Source organism: Micromesistius poutassou (assembly GCF_964030765.1).
Source record: "Micromesistius poutassou genome assembly, chromosome: 4".
In the NCBI taxonomy this organism is placed as follows: domain Eukaryota; kingdom Metazoa; phylum Chordata; class Actinopteri; order Gadiformes; family Gadidae; genus Micromesistius; species Micromesistius poutassou.
Genome location: NC_140274.1, coordinates 22,525,432 through 22,548,113, shown reverse-complemented (window position 1 = coordinate 22,548,113; position 22,682 = coordinate 22,525,432). Strand labels below are relative to the sequence as shown.

The 22,682-nt window shown below is 46.4% G+C and overlaps 1 protein-coding gene and 1 long non-coding RNA gene across 2 annotated transcripts; one reads left to right on the top strand and one right to left on the bottom strand.

Moving 5' to 3' along the window:
• Positions 1–276: 276 nt before the first annotated feature.
• dync2h1 (dynein cytoplasmic 2 heavy chain 1) lies at positions 277–15,062 on the bottom strand (the record flags this gene model as incomplete). Its single annotated transcript, XM_084466445.1, has 26 exons — positions 15,003–15,062; positions 14,176–14,365; positions 13,367–13,540; positions 12,945–13,035; positions 12,565–12,683; positions 10,882–11,029; positions 10,629–10,774; positions 10,430–10,516; positions 9,960–10,094; positions 9,722–9,835; positions 9,410–9,521; positions 8,970–9,094; positions 8,688–8,863; positions 8,082–8,277; positions 7,825–7,920; positions 7,071–7,232; positions 6,484–6,582; positions 6,231–6,370; positions 4,901–5,129; positions 4,288–4,415; positions 3,490–3,605; positions 3,233–3,360; positions 2,732–2,881; positions 1,841–2,046; positions 1,006–1,161; positions 277–427 (listed from the first exon to the last, which is right to left on the bottom strand). Exons 2-26 carry the CDS (start codon positions 14,356–14,358, stop codon positions 277–279), a joined length of 3,567 nt encoding a protein of 1,188 aa, XP_084322571.1. The 5' UTR covers positions 14,359–14,365; positions 15,003–15,062.
• Positions 15,063–15,338: 276 nt separating this feature from the next.
• Positions 15,339–18,695, top strand: LOC311341985. Its single transcript, XR_014633377.1, has 5 exons — positions 15,339–15,546; positions 16,375–16,424; positions 17,102–17,443; positions 18,171–18,207; positions 18,467–18,695. It is a non-coding gene; the product is annotated as an uncharacterized lncRNA (long non-coding RNA).
• Positions 18,696–22,682: the final 3,987 nt, after the last annotated feature.

Here is a 22,682-nt window from a genome sequence, read left to right as displayed (position 1 = left end):
AGAGACATTGGTCGACTCGATAAGCCTTCCAAGGCGGGCTAGGGCTAGGGTTAGGGCTAGGGCTAGGGTTAGGGCTAGGGCTAGGGTTAGGGTTAGGGTTAGGGCCAGGGGTTAGGGCTAGGGTTAGGGTTAGGGCTAGGGTTAGGGTTAGGGTTAGGGCCAGGGGTTAGGGCTAGGGTTAGGGTTAGGGTTAGGGTTAGGGCTAGGGTTAGGGTTTAGGGTTAGGGCCAGGGGTTAGGGCTAGGGTTAGGGTTAGGGCTAGGGTTAGGGTTAGGGTTAGGGGTTAGGGCTAGGGTTAGGGTTAGGGCGGACCTTGTACTTGTCCACCTCGGCCTGCAGTCTGACCGACATGGTGCTGGGCTGCTCCAGCTTCTTCAGTCGGTCCTGCCACGCAAACAGGAACTCCTCAAACAGGTAGGTCTTGCTCCTAGTATTGAAAACAGACATGACCACTCACAAGACAACCCGCAACGTGTTTCTCGAATGAGTAATGTTTATCATGAAACATCAGAAACCTGTTTCTTTATTAGTCAGGTTTATTAAAAACAACACGACTCGTTCAAGGAAAAGCCTGTTTCTTTATTAGTCATGTCACGTTTATTCTTAAGTTTGTCATGTCATGTTTAACAGTAGTAATAGTAACAGTAGTAATGAGTCTAATGTTTCTAATGTTTTAATAATAAACATGACTCATTCAAGAAGCCCTGTTTCTTTATTAGTCATGTCATGTTTAACAGTAGACACTTGGCTCATTCAAGAAGCCCTGTTTCTTTATTAGTCATGTCATGTTTAACAGTAGACACATGACTCATTCAAGAAGCCCTGTTTCTTTATTAGTCATGTCATGTTTAACAGTAGACACATTGCTCATTGAAGAACCAGGGTTTCCTGAATGAGTCTAATGTTTCTAATGTTTTAATAATAAACGTGACTCATTCAAGACGCCCTGGTTCTTTATTAAACATTAGAAACGTTAGCAGCCATGTAACATTCCACAGATCATACCTGAAGGTGATCCAGTCCTCGCTGGCCTTCTCCGTGAAGCCCTGCAGCCACTCCTCGTACAGAGCCCACGTCCCGCTGCACCGCGCCATGTCCCTGATGGTGTCCTCCGCAAACGAGAAGTCTGGGGGCTCCAGCTCAAAGTGACCGCAGTCCTCACTAGGGGGTTGGAGGTGGAAGCCAGGAGAGCATCAGTGTCACCGCGACGTGCTTTTGTTTTCTGCACATTGTGTTGACTTTTTTGATGTGAAGCACTTGTATGAGTGTTATTACGTTCAATTTACAGACGACTTAGCACCAAGATTGATGATGAGAAGTCCCCTACCGTCTCAATAAACTTGAGAGCTGAACAGCTTTTACTCGTGAGCTGTTCAGCTAGAGTAGGCGCTTTGGAGAAAACTGGCCAGAGTAAGAAAGATGTTGAAATGATCCAACCGTTCCCTTCAGGTTCCGTCCAAAGGCGCTCGCTCAAAACAGGGGACTAGCTCGCTCACGTTGGCAGTAGCTCTGCCCGGCCTTGTGGAAGACTTATGTGCAATGAGTGCAAGGGCAGAGGGCACACGGGAAGCAGGGGACGTGGATAGCCCAACAGGCAACCCATCCAATCATCTTATTTGGGCCGGGAGAAATGAATGCATGGGCTTATTACAGGCCTGCGACAGCCAGATACCGGATTATATATATTCTTTTGTCCGATCACGTGATCAGTTGTTGCTGTCAGAATGTCACTGTTACCATGCACAATATGAACACACACAAATGCATGCATGCAAAAAAAAAAATACTATAACCTTTGATTAAACTGCAATAAAGTAGACACAGTAAAACTGAAACCTACAGCAGTTTGAGACGAACGAGCTCCAGCCCCTGGAACTGCTGCTGCTTCTCCGTGATGGTCTGGAGGCAGGCCACCATGCTGGCCTGGTCGCCCGTCTCCACCACCTCGTCGCTGGGCTTCAGCTGGTCCCAGTGTGCCCTGAAGCGCTCCAGCTCCGTCCGGTAGGCCTGGACGCGGCCTGCCGCGTTGCTGCGCATCATCTCCACCTGGAGAGGGAGGGAGGGGAGGAGGCTGGGTGAGGGGCGGGGGGGGGGGTGTCTGTTGTGGTCGTTTGTGACTGGCCACATTCGGACCACAGTCATGCAAACACGTATATATACATATAGCTGCAATATATACATAATATATGGATGGGCAGAGGGGGGGGAGGCAGCAATGCACGTACTACAATTGAAGTTGGTTATGATTATAGCAACTGGCACACACACACACAGAGAGACAGAGACAGAGACAGACAGAGAGACAGAGAGACAGACAGAGAGAGAGAGAGAGACAGAGAGAGAGAGACAGAGACAGAGAGAGACAGAGAGACAGACAAAGAGAGAGAGAGAGACAGAGAGAGAGAGAGAGAGAGACAGAGACAGAGAGAGAGACAGACAGCCTAGTCATAGGAAATAGTTTGATAACAATATTCCGCATTATTACCGCATTATCTAATATGATGGGCTTACTTTTTCAGTACATGAAAGGCACAAAATAAGACATGTGTTAGAAAGTTTGATTCGAAAAAATGGGAACAATTTAACTATCACTATTTTGTATCTGATGTTGTATCCTATTTAGCTTTAGTCTTTAGCGACGTTTCACATCGCCACTTCAAAAGCACCTTCAACCTGGGGACAGAGACACAGGGCGGGGGGGGGGGGGGGGGGGTCGATGGTTCCTCATCACCTGCTCTTTGACCATGAGCTTGTGGCTCTCCATGACCAGCTCCAGCTTGTCCCACCGGGCCCTCAGCGAGGACAGCGAGTCCAGGCCCCCCCCGGCTACGGCCCGCAGCAAGCGGTTCTTCTCCTCCGCACACTGGAACTGAGGCAGGATCTGCACACACACACACACACGCAGACACACACACACACACACACACACACACACACACACACACACACACACACAGACAGACAGACAGACAGACAGACAGACAGACAGACAGACAGACAGACACAGACACACACACACACACACACACACACACACACACACACACACACACACACACACACAGACAGACAGACAGACAGACAGACAGACAGACAGACAGACAGACAGACACAGACACACACACACACACACACACACACACACACACACACACACACACACACGCTAGGTAAACTTAATAATTGGTTGGACTTTCTGAAATTTTTTAAATGATCCAAAAGGGTGTTGAACCTCCGGCTCGCGGGCTTTGATGTGGCTGTGTCTGGCGTTGGCCTCGCTGATCTCTTCGATGGTCTCGGGGCGAGTGGACAAGGCTTCCATGGCGTGGGACACAAAGGCCTCTATGGTCTGAGTGTGGCCTGGGCGGAGGAGAGGGGCAGGGGGAGCGACCGGGCAACAGCACCGCCCGCACCACAACAACGTGAGCAAATCATCTGTAGATATATCTACAAGTGTATAGGTATATAAAGACATGGACACATTGCTACCTTGTATGGACTTCCTGAGAGAGACAAGGAGAGCATCAAACAGCCTTTGGATCAGGTCATCAATGACGGCTCTGACTGGCTCACAATTCACCGTGATACAGTCTACCTTCTCCTGACTGAAAGGGAGAGAGAGAGAGAGAGAGAGAGAAAGAGACGGAGACAGAGACAGAGAGACAGAGAGACAGAGAGAGAGAGAGAGATAGATAGAGATAGAGAGACACAGAGAGACGGAGAGACAGAGAGACAGAGAGAGACAGAGAGAGAGATAGAGAGACAGAGAGATAGAGAGATAGAGAGACAGAGAGATAGAGAGACAGAGAGAGAGAGAAACAGAGAGATAGAGAAACAGAGAGCGAGAGACACAGAGAGAGAAAGAGATAGAGACAGAGACAGAGAGACAGAGAGCAGAGAGACACAGAGACAGAGAGAGAGAGAGAGAGAGAGAGAGAGAGAGAGAGAGAGAGAGAGAGAGAGAGAGAGAGAGAGAGACACACAGAGAGAGACAGAGACAGAGAGACAGAGAGAGAGAGAGACACACACAGAGAGAGACAGAGAGAGAGAGAGACACAGAGAGAGAGAGACAGAGAGAGAGAGACAGAGGATTCATGATGTCTTATTTGTGTGTCCCGTTGCTTAACATCTGGTCAGCTGCACAGCACAGTTGCCTGCATGGCTGTAGCGCCAGCAGCGAGGTCAGTAATTACACACAGCTACGAAACAACACATAACCTGATGCTACCTGGCAGAAGTGTGCTCAGTGCTCAGGTGATGAGCGTGACGGTCTGAGAGGGCTTCTACCTGGGCAGGCGTTCAGACTCCTTCCCCCGGGCTTTCAGGGACTTGAAGTTTCTCTCCCATTCTTGCACCGAGTGCAAGTGCTTCTCCACCAGCGTCTCGATGTCCACCACGCCCAGCACCACCCACTCCTGTTGCTCACACAAACACACACACACACACACACACGTACACAAACACACGTATACAAACACACGTACACTTCAGTGCCCGTTTCTCAAGGGGGGACTGTTACTGACCGAACAACATACTAGCCGTTTCCTGTTTTCTGAGTAAGACATCCGTTCCTTGGAACCTGGATCATGTGAGTATGACATTGAAAGACAATTTGTCTTTTAGTGACGTTCACAAAGTGTTTTGAGGGGGCTGGCAAAAAAAACAGATTTTACTTCTGTTTTCTCTAAATTACTGTTCATGTTGTTGGCATGTTTAAAAAAAAAAACAGTTTGGATTAAATTGCTCTCCGTTTATTTCTTCCCCCGGTAAAGCACTGTGGGTACAGGTACAATTGATATTGATGCAAGAGGGCTTTGACACACTGGTCACACCAACTAGACAATACGAGTACTTTGAACGTAACCACGTTTGTCACGAGCACCACTTCCCGCTCGCTCACCTTGAACTTGTCCTGAACGGCCAGCAAGCGGCTGAAGAGGTCTTCTGCTTTCCTGTAGACGGTGAGGAACCCGGGGGCATTCCGGTCAATCATGACTCCGAAGATGAGCTCCTCCCCCTGCTCACTAACCCCCTTGAATTGGTTCGGAATGGAAATGAAGCGCTTCATTTCCCTGAAGTATCGCGCCCGCACTTCTTCAAAGGGAGGACGAAACTGCAAATGGCCTTGTCTACATATATATGAGAGAGAGAGAGAGAGAGAGAGAGAGAGAGAGAGAGAGAGAGAGAGAGAGATTAACCAACAAAGCAAATCTGAAAAGGGCCTGTGATTGCTTATTTTAAGCTCTGAGGAAGGCCAACTTATCTTTCCCACACTTTTTTTTCAGGATTGTATGATACCAACAGCTGCAGTAAATATCAATGTCTCATGAATCATTCATCATAATGACACCGTATACATTGATATTAATCTTATTGGCCAATAAGATTCTAATTGACCAGCCAAATGTAAAACTGAATGGCCATTTGTAATAACATCATTACACAACCAGCGCTTGTGTAACGGCACGTGCGTGTGCAAAAAATCCATGTTTAAAAACATTCCCACACCAATTAAAATGTGGTCACAGCGTGTTCCTTTTCACTCGTCATTGTAAACGGTGGTTACGAAGCCCTCTCACACTTTAACCTGCTGACTCATTTGGATCCAGGGAGAGGTTCACGTACAGTACAGCCTCCAGGGCCCAACAGGTCTCTACTGCCCCTTTCCCACCGACAGTACCAGCTCTACACGACTCCCCCGCCTTTGCTATTGCGTTTTTTAATTTATTTTTATTACCCATCATTTCCCACCTTTCCCAGGAATCAGGAAATAGTCTCGATCAGATTTTCCGGGAATCCCGTCTCCCGGGATTAAAACCTAATGCCGACCCGCCCACGTTCTTTTCTACGACCCGCCCACGTTGGAGAGGTTTTTTTTTAGATGGAGACGCGCCGTGCCCTGAACTAAACCGAGTCGCGCCGCGCTGCAAGTCGTGGCGAGTAGAGCCGGTACTGTCGGTGGGAAAGAGGCATTATTTATGTTTGCGGCCAAAGTGTACATTCAACCCACAATGCATTAGTTCTTCAGTTAGCTTCCTCCAGCTTGGTTCACGCCGAAAGTAAACCGACCATATATGGGATGTAATAAAGGATATCCTGTATTTCAAACCCCCCCTTCATGTAATATCCATGCACAGAACCCAATCATTGACCCGACCATTGGCACATCAGGCCTGTGTCAGTGGTCTGGAGAGAGTTGTGACGGACGAAACACCAGAGCGCGCACTGACTTGAAGACGAGGTCCACGTGGATCTCGGGCAGGTTCTTGTTCAGAGCCTCCAGGCCCGTCTGGTACTGGTGCTCCAGCGCCTTGTACAGCTGGTGGTTCCAGTGTTGACGCCACGCCCGCATGTCACCCGACCGGAACCCCTGACAAAGACAAAACACACACAAGCGTTCTCGCACGAGGCACCCGTTGCCTCCCGCTCCAGTGGCCTCGTCGTGGCCCCGTGGTTTGACTGACGGCCGTCTCTCGTGTGTACCTGTGTCTCCAGCGTGGTGAAGCCCGTGCGCAGCTCCTGCAGGCCGTCCTTCCAGCGCTGCTGGTGTCTCAGGAGGTCCACGCTCATCAGGAGCACCACCTGACGGGAGCGTGGTGCACGTCGTGGGGGTCAAGCCTCTCAGCCTCTCCCCAGGTGGACACCATGTCCCACACATGGCATCGCAGCATATCAATAGAAATCCTGTCCCAGGCGCTGGCCGGCTCAGTAGAGTTGAACATGAGTCTTAAGGGTTTCATATGCATTTTTAATTCGTACAGGTTTAAAGTATACTAAGAAGACTTACATTATATTTTTGTAGAACAGGCTGCCGCATTGCACAGCGCCCTAACATGATTGGGAGTGGACTGACGCACCAATTTAACTCAAGCTCCCTCACATGTGAAACTAATTTCAAATTTTTCAAATTTTCTAAGTTGCTTGAGAGCGACTCACGGCGGACCGTCACGGTGACGACGTGCCGGTGACGGACCACCTTCTCTGTGAACTCAGTGACGGACTACCTTCTCTGTGAACTCAGTGTGGTGACGGACTACCTTCTCTGTGAACTCAGTGTGGTGATGGACTACCTTCTCTGTGAACTCAGTGTGCCACTTGCGAAGCTTGCGGTTCTCGGTGGAGAGCCTCTGGGCAGCGGACTGCAGCTTGCCGATGTAGAGCTCCAGCTCCCTGGGGCTGTCCCAGGTGATCTGCAGCCTCCCGCCCGACTCCTTGGCCTGAGACCGGGGACTCTGCGCGTCACAACGAGGGACGGGTTAGGTCTACGGAGAGGGACTGTGGCTGGAGGTAGAGGGACGGGTTAGGTCTACGGAGAGGGGCTGTGGCTGGAGGTAGAGGGACGGGTTAGGTCTACGGAGAGGGACTGTGGCTGGAGGTAGAGGGACGGGTTAGGTCTACGGAGAGGGACTGTGGCTGGAGGTAGAGGGACGGGTTAGGTCTACGGAGAGGGGCTGTGGCTGGAGGTAGAGGGACGGGTTAGGTCTACGGAGAGGGGCTGTGACTGGAGGTAAACCAACGTGTTATTACCTAGTGGGCTCAATTGTGGCCTTCAATGTGTTTGTTTTTTTTGGTTTTGTTTCTCATCACTGTAAAAGTGCCCTGGGATTATTGGCGCTATATAAATCAAATGTATGTAATTTAATTATTATTATGAATGGATGTTGCATGTTTCATGTTTCATCGTATGTTTCCGTTATGTCGGACAATGTATTCCTTACCGTCGTCACCTGACCTACATATTGAATTGTATAAGAATGTGTAAACCATTAACACAGAAAGCAGACTTTGATTTGATCCAGGTTAAGTGAGAGCCAGTTTCTGTACCTTAATGACTTGTTCAAAGGCCAGAGCCAGACCGAGCATCATGGGCCTCTGAGAGGGAATCATCTGCTGGTCTATGATGTTGTAGAAATGGGCCACCTTCAATAGATGAAGAACACGTTAACAAGAAGAGCGCCTCACCGGGGGGGGGGGGGGGGGGGGGGGGGGGGGGGGGGGGGGGAGCCTCTCTGGAGCCGGGGTGCCGTGGAGCGTGTGGGCGGCTCATCACGCCCGGTCGTGTGCATGCTCTGCTTGCGTACCTGTTTTAGGACGACGGCTTGTCCGTAGAACTTGTCTGCCGTGTTGGCAGCCTGCTGTATCTTGGCCGGGATGGCGAAGCCGAGGGCCGACAGCTGCCTGACCTCCCTCAGCAGCGTCACCAGCCGGTCAGAGTACTGGATCCGCAGCCGGCCGTCCACGTGCTCCAGGTCCATCACGCGGTTACTGGCTTGTAGACTAGAGAGGTGGGAGAGGTGGGGAGGGGGGGGAGGGGGGGGGGGGGGGAGAGGAGCAAGGCGTGGTAGGACTGCTCGATTTTGGAAAAAATTAGAATCACGATTTTTTTGGTCAAGATTGAAATCACGATTCCTCAAACGATTCTTTTTGAGTTTGAAAATAAAATGCATTTAACTTGTCTTGAACTTTTGTCTTTTTTTTTTCAAAATAATCGTTCCAACTCGATTTTATTAATTTGGAGATCGTTTGACCCAAGAATCGAAATCGTGATCAAAATTCGATTAACTGCACAGCCCTAAGGCGTGGTTCAATCACTTTCTTCCCGCTGCTTCCCAGGGTACAGTATTGACGCAGAGAGCAGAGAACAGAGAGAGAAAAAAACGAAATAAAAACAAAGAACGTGTACCCACCTGATACCAGACTTTGGGTCGGCCAGTCCGGACAGTATTTCTCTGGACCAGTCTTCGAACTGCTCCTGCTCGTAGGCCCTCAGCACCTCCAGGAGGTCGTCACAGAAACGCATGAAGGAGCGAAAGGCCGACAGGTCTGGGAGCAGCGCCTCGGAGATACGAACGGAGTCCTCCACCTGGCAGGGAGACCAGAGGAACGGCCGTCGAGGCCCGTGGACGTCACCAAGGTGAAAGGTGAGGCGGCGAGTTCCCAGACACACAGTGAAGCTACAGCACCGCTACCTTGTGAATGAGCTGTCGGACCCAGACGATTTTGTTGACCACCTCAGGGAGGTTCCTGCCGACGAGGGGCCCCGTCTTCTCCCCTGGAGCACCGTGGCAGCGGAACTCAAAGTCAGACTTTAGACCTTAAGATAATAAAAGATGGACAGCGTCAAACTATCAGAGGCAAATGAGTGCTAACCACAATCTTTGACACTTAAAAAACTTCTAAAAGAGTTTGTACAATGCAGGACAGTACAGTAGATGAAGAGAGGGCCCGAAAATGACACAAAGGAGAAATGACATAAAGGAGAAATGACATAAAGGAGAAATGACATAAAGGAGAAATGACACAAAGGAGAAATGACACAAAGGAGAAATGACACAAAGGAGAAATGACATAAAGGAGACCCAGGAGGAAAGAGCAGAGCAGAGGGTGTGGTATTGGTAGTGTGGGAGACCTTTGTTGTAGTCCAGCAGTCTGGCCACCAGAGTCTCTCTCTCCGACTGCAGCTCCTTGCTGATGGTCGGACGCCTGATCAACTCCTTGTGCTTCTTAAACACCTGCAGCAGCTGGTCACACACACACACACACACACACGGACTGTATCACTAACCTCAGCCCATCTGCTGACTGACACACACACACACACACACACACACACACACACACACACACACACACACACACACACACACACACACACACACACACACACACACACACACACACACACACACACACACACACACAAAGGGGGGCTTTGGGCTACCTGTTGTGGGTTGTCTAGCACATCTCCGATGTAACGCTTTAATATAGCAGCCACTTCCTGTTCTGAGGTGCTAATACTCCGCTCAAACTGGCAAACGGCTGCTCTCCACAGAGGCTGCAAAAATGCAAAAGCACACACACTCAGCACGCGTTCAGACGACCACAACGACGTGAGTCACACACCGCCAGCAGCGCCGACGACAATAACATTTCTGTTGGTGGTGCATGAAGGGCCCTACCTCGGTGTAGGGGTTGTAGTGCAGCGGGCTGAGTCCAGAGAAGGGTTCAGACACGCGCTCGGGGCTCAGGGCCTGCTGTTTACCTCCGGGGAGCAGCCGCAGGAGCTTCTCGTACACGGTGCGCAAAGTCACTACCTGCACCGACAACCGGGTGAAAACACACACAATCACACAATGGACTAATGTGTAGAACTGTATTTGTGAATGCATCCGTCCTTCCAAACTGATACTTTAAAGAGTCGATAATAAGCATGATGCATGTGGAGACCTCAAAAGACTGAATGTCAGAACAGTGTAACCTCATCTTTAACAATAAGTTGACCCTGGAAGGCCCAATACATTCTAGAACCGTCTATATGGTGTGTGGAAAGTATGACACATACATTCATCAACTGCTCCACCACAACCGTGGTGGTTGTGGTGAAGCAGTTCAGCAGTTCAACACTGATCGACTGAATCCATGACCTCACCTCATCAAACCTCTGCGCTAAGCACTTCAGAGTGTGCGGCTGGTGCTTGTCTCCCTTCCAAACATGCGAGGTATGACTCTTCCACACCTAATGCAAACAGATAAACAGAAGGAATATCATTTAAATGTTGGGTCTTCAAGGTCAAGGCATTTCAGTTCCATCCCTGTTCCTAACGAAGGCTGCTGACGGCGAACCCCACCTGTCCTGTGAGGTGTTCACAGGCCGTCACCCACTGCTCACAGATGATGACGGCCATCCTCAGGTTCTCCTGCATGGACACGTACGGCTCCTCCAAGATTTTCACACCGCTCAACTTCCTCTGGACGTATCTGCCGAGGGCCCCACCTGACACGCGCACAAACACATCCTGAAAAAGTGTAGCCATATACCAGTGTTCTGTGGACACACCAGTGCACGTGCGTGTGCATGTGTGTGTGCACTTGCACGCGTACCTATGTTGTCCATGAGGCGCAGCATGCGTGGCTGGGGGTAGGGGGCGTCAAAGTCGGTCTGTCTCCACACGTCGTCCAGCGTGTGTTTGCTCTGCTCCACCAGATCCACAACGTCCGCCATGGACAGGCCGTCCAGACCCAAGAACTCCTTCAACACAAACGAACACAAGTAAACAAATACACACATGGGAAACACGGGTGTCACAGCAGCTGATGTACAGGTAAGTGACAAGATAGTAATCAGTTCAAATGAAATGTAAAAACTGAATGCACAACGGTGTTATTATAACGGTGTTATTATAGTGATCACTGCACGTAGTTTGCTGTGGCAGACCCATGGAGACCAGACGCCGGCCTAGGGGCCCCTCTGCCTGACAGCAGCGGCAGACATGTGGAAGGAGCATCACAAGGTTAACATGATCAATGTTACCATGTTATACCATCTGAAACGTCCAGTGTGCAGATGTGGGAGGATGGGATTGTGTGCAGGTTTTGACGTGGGAGGGCGAGGGTCCAGGCAGGGGGAGATATCTTTTCTTTTCATGCTCAGTTTTTGCTTCTAGACGGTTAAGTACCGGGCTCCACTCAGGCAAGAGCATGGTATTTTATATAGTCAAACCGCGTCGTTTTGGTCCCCAAAGCGATGACAGCATTATCCCCGGGAGCGTGTTAAAACACGGCTTTCACTCTCCGTCTTTAAACGTTATTAAAGGAAGAGGTTGACCAACAAATCTCCTGTCCTTCTTCGACTTCCTAGGTCGGGCGGGGCTCAGCTTCAGCGTCCATTCCTCCCGTCTCCACTCTGCAGCTCCTATCTGCTCTGCCGTAAATCCCTCAATCCTTCACTTGCGCGTTTTGTCTGCAGTTTTATGGAGCGCTCCCCACTCTAAAACTCGCGTGCGGAAAATTTTGGGTATGTAGAAACCTGCAGTTTAAGTGTGTGCGTATATATATATTTAAGCAATAGATCACGACAGGCTGTTTGTATGTTCTCATTATACCACAGTTAAGGGGCGTTGTCCGTCCCGACGCACAGTGGAGGGACGGCGACCCCCTTCACTGTGGTATAATGAGAACATTTCACTGACTGAAGTGATCTATTGTTTTTAGAAAATGGTTACGTAAGTATGGCGAAATGAAAGTCATATGAAATTAAACTCAATTTTAAAAAAGTGAGAAAGTCGGAAAAGCATTTTTTTAACGAATACAAAAAAGTAGTCCCTCCTGGCTGCCGGCAAAGTGTACGGCGGTTGCTATGCAACACACTGTAGCGTCCTTCAGAGAGAAGGCTAGGCTAGAGACGGTAGCTTGGTTCGCCGGCAATTTAGCCTACTATCGAGTTCACTCGAACTCGATAGAAGGCTAAATTGCCGACCGTGTGCCTATTGCTTTACAACATTTCCACCCTCTCCAACAATCAACATGTTTTTAGGCTTCAGTGAACTATGCTATTGCTTTTATATATAAATAAACAACAGTTAGAGTTAGGCGCGGAGTGATACTGAACTCTGTAAACTGAACGGGCGTCATAGCTGTGTGTATACGCTCAGTATACAACAGTTGGGAACCAATCAGATCGCTTGATTTAAGCCACCCGTTTTATAAATATATATATATATACATATATATGTATTATATATTTGTTTGTTTAAGTAGGCTGTTAAGTGCTCCCAAACGACATACCTTTTCGATTGGTCGGAAGAGCTCAACGAAGTGGCGGGCCCTTTCTCTGTCGCCGTGCGTCTCTGCAGACTCACAGAGATCTGCCCAGTATTGGAACTCATCCCCGGGGGACAGCACGCCTGCAGACAACAAGTGATTCAGCCAATAAAACATCGTGCCACACAAGCACTGGCCTTGGGACTGTGACGGATGTCCAACTGAAGACGTTGAGGGGAGCTGGTTCCCTGTTGCTCTGCAGAGAGGTATTGCTGCAACATGCTGCAACAACAACAACAACGTGTGTGTGCCCGTTCATCTCTCTGAAAGCCCTCTCCGAGTACGCACCACACTCGCTCATCGTGCGGTACCTCACACATCCCCCTCTGGGAGGCCCGTCTTACCCGCCTGCCGGACGGCCGAGCCCAGGCCCCGCTCCAGGTCGCTGAGCAGCGCTGCCAGTTTGGGGTCCAACTCTGAACTCCAGCGCTCATCCTACACAACAAAGGGAGGCACGAGATTGTGATTGGCGTGGCGTGTTGGTGAGCCGAACGCCCGAATAACCCGCTATGGGTGACATTAAAACGCAAATCAGGATGAATTATTGACTGGAAGGTTTTAGTGTCAACATGAAAGAGAAATCTAGGACCAAAAGAGTAGAAGAAAGTATTAAAATAATGTTTTTAAGTTAAATGACAAAATAACACACTGGAAATGTATCCCAGCATCTGCATGAAGAAGGAAATTGATAACCACCACAACACAAACAAAATCCTATATCAGTCGGCATTCTTATTGGTTTTTCCTCCTTTTCCTCGCTTCCCACCTGGAGCAGCACGGGGGCAAACACCTGTCTCACAGCCTGGTAGAGGCTTCTGACCGGAGACTCCAGCATAGAGGACACGAGGATGCTCTGGTGGAGGTTCTCCTCCGTGATCACGGTGGGCTGAAGTTTGAAGAACACCAGCACCTTGCCTCCACTGTCCCCAGATGTTTCAATCTAACAATGGCGGGGAATAAATACAACAAGATTAAGTTACTCACATCGTAATGCAAGATAATATATATATACGACATGGACGTAAATGGGCTGTAGAATAAAAACATTATTAACATATATAACATTCTCATTAGACTTGATCTGATCTGGTCAATTATGTCACATAGATAAGTGTGAATATTTTGCCTAGAGCAATTCGCAAATGTGCATGGGTCTGTAACCTCTCAGTCCATTTTCGATTTCCAAGGGGCTCATCATCAATGAGTGTAGACCAAAATGCCTCTGGATGCAATTGGTTGAACCTACAACCAATCAGAGCAACGAGCAAAAAGTGGTGGGGACATGTCCCCAGCGAAAAATGTAACGAATGGTTCAATATAAGTCGACTACGGCACGGCGGTTTGATGACTGCGGTACAAGGCAACAGATAGCGACATGGTAGCTTGCACAAGGACACCTCAGCAGTTTCGCCATTAGTGAGTCGGGGACAGGAACCAGCAACCCTCAAACAGCAAGGATGCCTGCTCTGTGAATCCTGCTCAGCTGCCGGCTGGGGCTCATGACCTGGTCGTTCTTTCAGGAGGTCAAAGGTTCCATGTATGTCAGGTGAACATTACACTGGTGTAACACTGTACCTGATTTGACGGATGCAGGTCGTGTTGTTGTTGGCTGAAACACAGGACAAACTCGTTGCCATCATCAAGAAAATTGTTGAGCTCAGCGCTGGCAGCCAGGTGGGGGGAAGCGGTCAAGCCAAAGAAGTTCCCCGTTGTTGTGAGTATAAACTGTTTGCGGGGATCAGCTGAGCTCGGAGGCATCTTTCAGCTTGGCATGGCGACATGAAAACAACGACACAGAACAGACACATGTCAGCGGACTCGGAGGGCGAAACCTAATGAAACCGTGCGGTGTAACAATGAACCACCAACCCTGATGAGCATCCTTATGTTACGGTACTTCTTTGTGGCATTTCAATATTGCATTGTGCAATACTGAAATGCCACAAAGAAGTACTGTACCGTTCAATGCAACGAAGCTCGCATGCAATTTGCATTGCGGGCTTCGTTGCATTGAACATAACGGGGAAGTACGAGGAAAGTCAAGCCCCCACATCTCGACATACGTGTAGGTAAAGGCTTGTCCCTCCACGCAGCGCCATCTGTTACCATAGCAGGCTACTAGGGTCTCTGGGAGATAGCATATTAGCATTAACTACAGCAAACATCCCCCGGCCGATGCAGGCTAACGGAACACACACAAAGCATCACGTCACTTCGTTCAGTGCAACTATTATACGTCTTTGAATGGGTTCACGCAATGACAGACACGGAGACACGCAGTCACAACGCGGCTGGCGACCTACAAGATCTGCAACTTTGTGCAGACCGGTTGTGTACATAGCAACACCGCGCTGTGGGCATGCCTCCTCCTCTCCAACCCTCCACCCCGGGGACCTACCTACCTCTTTAAGGTTTATTCGACTAAATGCCCGTTTCATCCGTGGATACGGGGGGCATGTGTGCTAATCCACGCACTCGACGATTACCAACTTGCAGCCTACGGTTGTTGTTGCTAGGAATAACGTTTGCGTAGTTACCAAGGAACAACTACGTAACGCATCGTGCGTAACCCATCGTGCGTAAGGCGCGGAAGAAGACGCGCTGTCACCGGCGGCGCTGGGATTGGCCGAGGTTCGTGGACGGTGGGGCGGGGGGTTTAAAATAGCATATAAGACGATGTCCCAGAGAGAGAGCAGAGTAGGCGGTGTGTTGTTGGAGGAACTAGAGGAACTAATTGACGACGTTATTGTGAAACTAAACTTGAATCCACTCCTCCCGCTTACGAGGCGGGGGAAACGGGGAGTATTTATTGATCCTCCGGTGGGTCGGACACAGTTCATGTTTATATTGGATATTAGAGCGCATCACTGACTGAACGAAGGAGAAAGACCCACAGGAGCTGGCCCAGCTATAGGCCCCTACTGAAAGTAGGGGGGAACTGCCCTGGTGAGTCCTATAATATAATATATATATAATGTAGGCCTAATTAAATATAGCGCCAACCAGCGTCCCGGGAAAAATAATAATTATAATTACACGCAATGAGATTTTATTGTCCAGGCCTGGGAAATGAAATGAATTAGTAAGAGCCCTCTCTAGGCATGTCAGGACTAGTATAGGTCTACCGTGGCGGGTTTACCCTGTGGTTAGTTTGTGACAGATATAACAACAGAGAGGGTAAAGATTATTGTGCATTGCATTTTCATATACAACATCAGTCATAATAACGTTGCTTGTATTTTCAATAGCTCAATCTGTATTGGATGGATTGATGGAGCTATTGAAAAAGACCATATGCTAAATATTCATCACAACCTACTACTATTAACAATTATCAAAACATTGACCATACAATTACAAGTGACACCGCTTTAGAGTACAAGCTTGTACAAGTTTGAAATTTGTTTATATTATAAATGCTATTAATAATATGAGTGCATGGATTTTCTACGCCACTCTGAGTGAATTTGTGCCCCTCAAAGAAAAAGTTAATAAAATGGCAATTAATGAATATTGTTATTTTCGCATAAAGCAAATTAAGCTTGACTTTTATTATGATACAAAAGTATTCATGTAAAAAGGCACTGATATTGTGTTGGCTGCCCATAGAATAATACTCCAAAGTAGAGGAAATTAAAGTGTGCAGAATGGTGATCAAATGTATGGGCTGTCGCCAAAACATGTCGCCAAATCATGATTAAGCTACTCGATCACATTTCTTAATGAATGTTTAAATCATTTAGAGGAACTACAAATTCGATTTTTGTGTTTCAGGTTGAAGATGAATGTACTATTCATATTGGTGGGATATTTTGTTGTCAAAGGTAAGAAAATGAAAGTGCTCCTTCTCCACCGATAGTAGTAGCCTACCAGCTCAACTCGCCTCGCCCCGCCTTTTTTTGCGTTTCCATTGCCAAAAGAAGTACCTGGTACCTGGTACCTGGTACTACTTATTTTTTTTAAACTTATTTTCTATTATAGTAGCCTACTAACCCGAAAATGCATCAAGTGCTGTGTTTAAGTAAAGCCATATAGTTTAAGACGTAAAGAAATGTTAATGTTCTTAAAACAAGTGAAGGGATTTTAACAGAGTCCAAATGGAGTGAACAATGTAAACATGCACACCATTTAAAGAAAAATGAGGAAAAAAAAAAAAAGGTTGGTAAAGTTAAGAGTTAAACAAATAGCTAATGTGACCAAGTTCGAATACATTTGAGATAAAATATAGAAGTGTGTGTGTGTGTGTGTGTGTGTGTGTGTGTGTGTGTGTGTGTGTGTGTGTGTGTGTGTGTGTGTGTGTGTGTTTATTACTAAATAAACGTATAGGCTACATTAACAAATAGTTTGGCAACGCATGGTGTTGCAATAGAGCGAGACATTGAGGCTATAGTGAGATATACAGTTTAGATTTTTCTGCCTAAAACTCAAAATTAAACTATAATATCGGTTTCTGTTGGTTTTAAAACTGCCGTTCTCCCTGATGAAGTCCTTTGTCTTTCAGGTGCTGCTGTCCACACTGTTGACGGAGTGGTTGGAGGGAAGGTGTTATTTCAATGCTCTTCTGACAAAAGCAGGAGTCTCTTATCTTTATCCTTTCAAGGTGGCCACAGATATAATGTTTATTTAAATGGGTGGCATGCTAAAAAACCAACCAACCCCACAAGAACGGACACCACCAGTGTGAACGTGACCGAGAGGACAGTAAGCATGTGGAATCTGACAGTTGACGATGATGGGCCCTATAAGTGTGTCATCAACTATGGGGATTCTGGTGGACATACTGACGATACTGTCATTTTCCTCAACGTCTCAAAAATAACCACGACACCACCACCACCACCAGGTCAGTGTTCACCTACAGCTCCCCCTAGCGGAACTTTACTGACTAACTGAACTTTGGTTCCATGTGTAGTGGAGCAGATAAGCTCATATATGGAAGGCGTTGTGCATTTCATGACCAAAGCACAAAAGTGCTTTAGTATAGTACCCTCATTCAACAATGTGACTGGGTGACGTTTCCTTAAAGAGTTTTCATGCCAACATTCAGGGTGTCGGCAAACACTGGTGGTCATTCCTAAATCATATAACCGTAGGTGTTGCGTTAGCAACTAGATTACTTGTACCAACAAGGCCACAAGGAAGAGTTACCCCATCCCCTCAGGATTCCGACGTAAGCACTAGGAACTGAACAGACAAGGCATGGAGGTCACTCCCACGTTTAGCCAACGCCGTCGCTAGAAGGACGGCCATTTAAAAAGAGAGCCATTTAAAACCCGTCTCTCAAAGAGATGAAATGGGTCAGGGCTGGGGTCAGGCTCTTCACGAAGAGCCTAACAATGCTGTGTGCCCAGTGGTCACCCTTAAACCTTGATTATATGAGCCTTAACCTTAACAATTACTCACTTACATGTACTGCCATCGCGGTCTATCCACTCAGCACGATATCATGGATCGTTCCTAGTGTACCTAGTGTATCATCAATCCTCAATCCAAGAAAGAAGACCACAGATTTATAAGTGTTAACAATTCCTTTTGCTGTTCAACATCTCTAATACGGCGTTCTTCAACAGTCAAAGTCCATCAACAGCCCCCACAGGATCAACACAGGTAGATGTCATTCTGGGAAACAAGCAAATATAAGTGCCAGTGGTAGACTACGTTTTGAGAAGTTTGTGGCGGTAAAGAAATGCAATCATGTTTTTCAGATCTTCATTCTATGTCTATTTGAGAAAACTAAAAACTAAATGGCCTCTCATGCCTTATACAGAGTGTCCCAAACAGATAATAATGTTAACGATATAGGGTGCTATCACAGTAACTAACCCATTTGTTCATTCTGATTTCATTGTGTTTTTCTCTATTCTAGTCATCGCTATCATTGGCCAATCCCTGTTGCATCGTTGGTATCATTATTAATGTTATTATTAGTATTATTATTATATGCAAAATTGCACAGAAGACGATTGATGATTGCTAATGTTTTTGAACAATCACATCAAACTCATCGGACTGACGGGAGGCCAGCAGAGGAGCCCAGTGAGAACACCTCCATGGATGACGACGATGACTGTTCTAAAATGTTTCACCAAAGGGAGTGAACGCGCTTCTCTAAGTGTGAGTGTGTGTATGTGTATGTGTATGTGTGTGTGTGTGTGTGTGTGTGTGTGTGTGTGTCCGTGTCCACCTAGAGGGGTCGGCAACCCTAGGCACGCGTGCCACCACTGGCACGTGGACGCATAATCATTGGCACACTTGCAAAAAATATATATATATATATATATATATTTTTTTTTTTCACCGCTACAATGCGGCAGCGTAATCATTACTACCGATTTGTTTTGCACTTTATTCAGTTTTGGGCATTTCCTCCCAGTGCAAATATGTTTAAATGAGTTACTGAAAGCAGTGTTCTGAATTGGGATCAATTAATCGTTTTTAAACCTATGTTGTGAGTAATAGAGAAGAAAATATTTAAAATATTGTTGCCAGTGGCCTGTATGCATGGCCTTCACATGTTTTTTTGCAAAGCTGTACATGTCTTAAAGATATTGATGTGGATGTTTCCATCATTCTCATATAATGTCTGTTTTTACATTTCTCAGTGCAAATATGTTTTTGTCCATTTCAGTCCACTCGGTAGGCTGATAGACCGATCTATTCAGAATACATCTAGGTTTCAGTTTCTACTCAATACTAATACTAATTGAGACCGGGGACAGTTGCAACAGGGGATGGTTGCAACGTGTCATTTTTCTCCAATCAGAAACAAGCTAGAGTGATGACACTCGCACTGCACATGCTCAGTTGGATCCGCCGAAAAAATCGATCACATTCCTGAACTGCTCCAGAATTTATCGCACAAAAAACTGAAAGTATTTTTTTTCTTGAGATTATTTTTTGTTATACTGTTGTCACTGTTTTTGTGATTCAGCTCAAAGTTGTATGATTTAAATGAGTGATATATTAACTTTAAGCGAGTATGGTTAGCTCGCATGAGGTTTTATCATGGCTGACAGAGTGGGGACAGCTACAAGCTGCAACAACTGTTGCTACTGTCCCCGTAGAGTTAATGCCATTAAAGTAGACGCAAGGTGCAGTTATAGTGTTGACATTACATTTGTATTACTAAAATGAAATATGATGTTATAAAATATGGATTTTTTTTTCAATGTTTAAGTTGTTGCCGTAAAGTGAAGCTGAAATCAGATTATTTTATTATTGTTGATATTAGTTTTAACAGTTGTTTAAGTTGTTGCCGTGAAGTTATGCTTCTTTTTTTTTTTACCTTTTACATGACATTGGCTAAATAAATGAATTAATTGCCTCACAAATTGTTCCATCTACTGTATTTTATATCAATTTGAATATTTGACATCTGATTCTGCACATAAGGCCTAGCCTACTCATCTACACAAATCTAGAAGTGTCATCTGATCAAAGCTGATGAATGCTGAACATTGTAATATTATAACTTGCATCTTTGATAATAATCCTTTTGTTAAAACTGAAATGAATTGTATTTGTAACATGTTGCAACCATCCCCAAACAACGTCGCAGCTGTCCCCGGGCCCCGGGGTCAGCTGACACGTTTGACTCCTGACATTCAAATGCAAATTGTGAAGAAAGTGGATTCTGTAATCATCCTTAAATGGTTTTGATTATTCACAGACAGATGTACGTTTATTGTATGAAAATTTGGTTTGTCTAATCCAAACCGTCTCTGAGTAACAGAGTCAAATGCAAAAAGTGTTGCAGCTGTCCCCGGTCTCCCTATACTAACAACTGATGTTCTTAACATCAAGATTCGTAATTAACCTGGAGAGTAGTATTTGCACTAAAAATGTAAAATATTCAATAACAAAGACACTTGAAAGTAAATAAGGTTCCAGAGTGCATAGAAAAGCATCTAAATAGAGCTAGTAAACAAATACAATTTCCCAGACACAGCCCGATGGCTAACACACAATCAATAAATAATGGTAAACAATGGCGATAAACACAGATGTACACTGAGACCGACATTTCCCTCTTTGTGATCGTTCACATACGCGGCCCGTCGGGAGAATAGCGGTTTAATAGCGGGCTGTACGTCTGTGTGTGAAAGCAGCTATGGTTGGGGAAAGACTTTCTTAAAATGCAATGACATACTTGCCCACTAGATGGTGATGTTATGTCACCTACTGAGAACTGGTATCTTGTATTTCTAGTGTTGGGGCGCACTCACACTATAGGCCATCTCTACCGTTGCCCGAGTACGTTTGCCCCCTAAAGTCTAGATCGTTTGGCTGGTGTGAGCACGCCGTCCGTACTCCAGTACAGTTCAACTCCGTGGCCTCGGTACACTTCGGAGAGGTGTGCTCTGGCCACGGTACGGACGCTAATGAGCCGACACGCGCGCACGCACGGATACGCAAGTAGTACGGTAGAGTACGGTACAGGGACACTTGCTTTACACATTTAAAGCAACCGAACCGGACCAGTTGACAAAGCAGGGCACACAATGATTGATGACACCACTACTACAGATCACTATAGATGACGGTTATAACTCACATTGTCTCTTTAATCACCACAACCTTGTTCGATTAGTCTCAATTACATTGTTTTAAAACAAATAAGAGTATTGTTTCTGGCCTCCAACTGGCCTGTGACCTGTTGGCCCCCCATGTAGGACTGTGTAAATTGAGACCCCCTCTTCTCTCGTCACCTCCACTCTGCTGATAAATGCTGCCCCCAACCAGCTCTGCCACCCCACCCACCCACATTACTCTTCTCTCTCTCTCTCTCTCTCTCTCTCTCTCTCTCTCTCTCTCTCTCTCTCTCTCTCTCTCTCTCTCTCTCTCTCTCTCTCTCTCTCTCTCTCATATATCTAAACAAAAGAGACGGTTAGCAGAGGGCTTTTCTCTGACATGGCTGACACACACACACACACACACCTTGTATCATTCCTGAGTCGAACACATCACATCACTCAATGTGAGCCTCGTCATGTGATGTCGAGTTAAGACCACGATGGAGTGGCCATGTAAATGTAAATGTAAATGTACTTTATTTATACAGCCCTTTACAACAATCCTTTCGGAGTACCAAAGTGCTTTACATAGTGTAACAATAAAAAGACAGAAGCAGAAATAAAAACAATTTAAAAACAATAAAAACAGTGAGAGCAATAAAATACAGCAAAGTCAAATAAAATAAAATAAGATAAAAGCGCCATCGTGCTACTGGGTATTAAAAGCCATCCTAAATAAGTAGGTTTTTAGCCTGGATTTAAAAAGGCCCGGGTCCGAGATGAGACGCATCTCGGTGGGGAGCTTGTTCCAGAGCCTGGGAGCAGCGACGGAAAAGGCTCGGTCACCCCAGTGTTTATATTTTGATCTGGGCACTTCCAGTACAAGTTGATTTGTCGACCTCAACGCTCTACCTGGATCTCGGATGGTTAAAAGCTCGGATAAATATAATGGGGCAAGGCCATGAAGAGCTTTAAAAACAAACATTATAAGTTTAAAATCAATTCTAAAAAGGACAGGAAGCCAATGAAGGGAGTTAAGAACAGGGGTAAGAACAGGGCCATTTACGATTAAATATCATTATCAAATATCTACGTACACAGGGGGAAAATAAATCGTATCTTAATGAACACATGTACCACCTGACCTCGAGCGGTGGCTGGTGATTGGATGAAGAATCCAAACAAAAGACTGCAACATTTATCAGCATTCAAATATTAACAGATGTTAGGAGGGGGGGAGGGGGGGGGGGGGGAACAATAAGTCTACATCAAAAAAGCCAAAGAACTAATTCAAAGAGGGAACCTGTTGGAGGATAGCAACGTTGTATTTTATTGCATTTTATTTCACGGTGGTAAAATGGAAAAAATGATGTTATCACGTCGGTGTGAGAAAAAGAAACATTACCATATGATGGTTTGGAATTGAACTGAACAAAAGCCCTGTCCATCTGATTCTGCAGCTCAGTACTGATGGAATCTAATTCTGCATTCGCTTTGTGATTCATCCAGTTAAAGATGGAGAGACAGAAAGAGGGAGAGATAATTCATATTTATCATTTGGCCTCTATT